This window comes from Diospyros lotus, chromosome 15 (genome assembly GCF_014633365.1).
Source record: "Diospyros lotus cultivar Yz01 chromosome 15, ASM1463336v1, whole genome shotgun sequence".
NCBI lineage: Eukaryota > Viridiplantae > Streptophyta > Magnoliopsida > Ericales > Ebenaceae > Diospyros > Diospyros lotus.
Window position 1 is genome coordinate 2,801,140 of NC_068352.1, and position 3,329 is coordinate 2,804,468.

The 3,329-nt window shown below is 41.3% G+C and overlaps 1 protein-coding gene across 1 annotated transcript; it reads left to right on the plus strand.

The window, feature by feature from the left end:
- Window positions 1–607: 607 nt before the first annotated feature.
- Window positions 608–2,648, plus strand: LOC127792617 (glucan endo-1,3-beta-glucosidase 12-like). The gene is made up of 2 exons (XM_052323199.1): window positions 608–2,099; window positions 2,454–2,648. Exons 1-2 carry the CDS (start codon window positions 710–712, stop codon window positions 2,486–2,488), a joined length of 1,425 nt encoding a protein of 474 aa, XP_052179159.1. The 5' UTR covers window positions 608–709; the 3' UTR covers window positions 2,489–2,648.
- The last annotated feature ends 681 nt before the right edge of the window (window positions 2,649–3,329 follow it).

A 3,329-nucleotide genomic window follows, 5' to 3' on the forward strand; every position in this document is an offset into this window, starting at 1 on the left:
CAGCCACCAACAAACAAGACGGCGTCTACTGCCACACGAAAGCCCTTCCCTGCAAATTAGTGGCCTTCTAATTTTAGTTTGGACCCAAAATTTTGGTCCCATTTAATATCAAATAAGTTCAATTTGAAGAATTTAAAAAATTGATTTTTAGTCCGATTTGATCTAGTTTCGATTTTGAATCAAAAATCAAATAAATATAATTATATACATCATGTAATTGGATCGATTTGAAAGAGACGAAATCAGTCTCATCTTATCCTTATTTAGGTTGTATTTATCGTTATTTAATATGGTCTTGAACCCAATATTTTTTTCTAATTTTAATTTTTGTCCAATCTAATTACTTCAGACTGAACTAATTATTTCTGCATTAATATGATAATATAGAAGGTAATAACAAGATTACTTTCCAAATAAGAAAATATTGGGTAATTTAATTTAATTTCCTAAATTATTAGGAGAGTGGCAAAGGTAAAAAAACTGGAAAGACGACAGTGAGAAGAGAGCTCCCATTTACGCTAACAGTACGGGGTCCCACCTCCTCCACTCGGGTTGCCCCATCCCCTCGTCGGCTCTCCCACTCTCTCCACTCTCTCTCCATCCATGGAGAACTCTCTCTTTCTATATAAACTAAACCCACATGCATTAAGTTTGCCCAATCTCTATCTCTATCTCTCTCTCTCTGGCTGCTTGAAATCGGTCTGAGAGAATGGCAAAACCCAGCTACTTTTGGCTTGCTCTTATATTCTGCCTATGCCGTTTCCCGGTTGATTCCTCCGGCGACACGGGTCTGATCGGAGTGAACTACGGCCGCGTGGCCGACGACCTGCCGGAGCCTCCCAAAGTGGTGGAACTGCTCAAGTCCCAAGGCCTCACCCGGGTCAAGCTCTTCGACACAAATGCCGCCGTCCTCAAAGCCCTCTCCGGCTCGTCCATCTCCGTCACCGTCGCCATCCCCAACGAGCAGCTGTCCTCCGCCGCCGCAGCCCAATCGTTCACAGATACCTGGGTCCAATCCAACATCCTCCCCTACCACCCAGCCACCCAAATCGAGGCCGTCGCCGTCGGTAACGAAGTATTCGCCGACCCCAAAAACACCACCGATTTCCTCATACCCGCCATGAAAAACCTCCACTCATCACTCATCAAATTCAGCCTCGACAACTCCATCAAAATCTGCTCCCCTTTGGCTCTCAGCGCCCTCCAAACCTCGTACCCCTCGTCCGCCGGTTCGTTCAAATCGGACCTCGTCGAACCGGTCATCAAACCCATGTTCGATTTTCTCCAGCAAACCGGCTCCTTCCTAATGGTGAACGTTTACCCGTTCTTCGCTTACACGGCCAACGCCGACGTTATCTCCCTGGACTACGCGCTGTTTCAGGACAAGCAAGGCGTGGTAGACGCCGGCAATGGGCTCCGCTACTACAGCCTGTTCGAGGCCCAAATCGACGCAGTTTTCGCTGCCATGAACGCCTTGCAATACAAAGACGTGAAGATAGTGATCACCGAGACCGGCTGGCCGTCCAAGGGCGACGCCAACGAAGTCGGCGCGAGCCAAGCCAACGCCGCCGCTTACAACGGCAACCTGGTCCGCCGAGTTCTGACCGGCGGCGGGACGCCGTTGAGGCCCGACGAACCGCTCAACGTCTATTTATTCGCTCTCTTCAACGAGAACCAGAAGACGGGGCCCACCTCCGAGCGAAACTACGGCCTCTTCTATCCCAACGAGGAGAAAGTGTACGACATTCCGCTCACGAAGGCGGCTCTGAACACTTCCGAAAAGCCAACGGCCGTCAACACCACCAAAACCCAGGTCCCGCCCTCCGCCGGCGGCGAGGTGTCGTCGAGCGCGGCCGGGCAGACGTGGTGCGTGGCGAACGGAAAGACTGAGCGCGAGAAGTTGCAGGCTGCCCTTGATTATGCGTGCGGCCAGGGAGGCGCTGATTGCCGTCCGATTCAGAAAGATGCCACGTGTTACGATCCTAACACCCTGGAGGCACACGCTTCGTACGCCTTCAATAGCTATTATCAGAAGAACGCACGTGGGAGCGGCACGTGCAATTTCGCGGGCGCTGCCTATGTGGTCACCCAGCCTCCGAGTACGTACCCTACCCTCCCTCTCAACCTAATAATATTATATAAAATAACATTAAAAATAACATAATTACAAAAATACCATTGTCACACGATTTCTGTCACTACCCTAACTAATTAAAGTTATATTAAATAAATGTTAACTCACGTCATTCATTTAAAATTAATTAAATTTTTATTATTATTTATATTTGACGGTAAAGACAAAAACTATAAAACCCGACTTATTCAAAGTTAGTTGAATGAGTTATTGTTCATTTAACAAACTTTTAAACACTCTTTGACAAAATTTTATTTTACTGTCAATTATTATTATTATTATTATTATTATTATTAATTTATATTTTGGAATTTTGCAGAGTTTGGCAGTTGTGAGTTTCCAACAGGCTACTGAGTGAAGATTGGATTTGAAGGAGACTTTGGATAGGCACTTGGTCACTTGTTCTTAGGGCGGCTTGACATTTGTGTATACCCAAACCCATCATAGCCTATGTTTCATGATTTAATTATTTCATTCCTATTTGAATTGATTGGACCCCATGATTCTTACTTAATGTGATGGTTATTTTGATTTGAGAAAAAAATAATTATTAATTCTAGTAACGATTCCTTAAGTAAATTAGTTTTTTATTTATTTTTGAGTCACAAAAATAAAGTATTTTTTAATTTTTAAAATTAGAAACATAAATATATTATTTGAAAATTTGACTAAAACTTATATTTTTGGAGAAATAATCCAATTAAAAAATTTAATTATTTGCCTAAAAATTAATTTGTTTTTAATTCAAAAATAAATTACATTTTGCTTATCTTATGAATGAATTAGTCTTTGCATCCGCTTAGAAATAAATTAAAATTTTGTTTAATTTAAGGATTCACGATATTTTCTTCCATTTAAAGATATATTTGGAATTTTTTATTGATATGTAATAATAAAATTATATGTAATTATTTAAAAATAATTTGGGTGTGATTGTTGTCCCTATCTAACATATTAATTTAGTTTTTTTGGTCAAAAAAAAGTCTTAAAAAACAAAGGTTAAGTGAAATATAATAATTTTGTATGGGACCCACAGGAGTTTTTAATTTAATTTATTAATTTTTCTATCAAGTCTTGCCTAATCCATGGTTGGTGTTGAGTGTACAACTAGAAAGCTACAAAAGCAAGGGTGCAAATGAATAAATAATTGAATGCGTGTTGGTAAAGTGACATTAAACCAAACTTGTATCCTCTG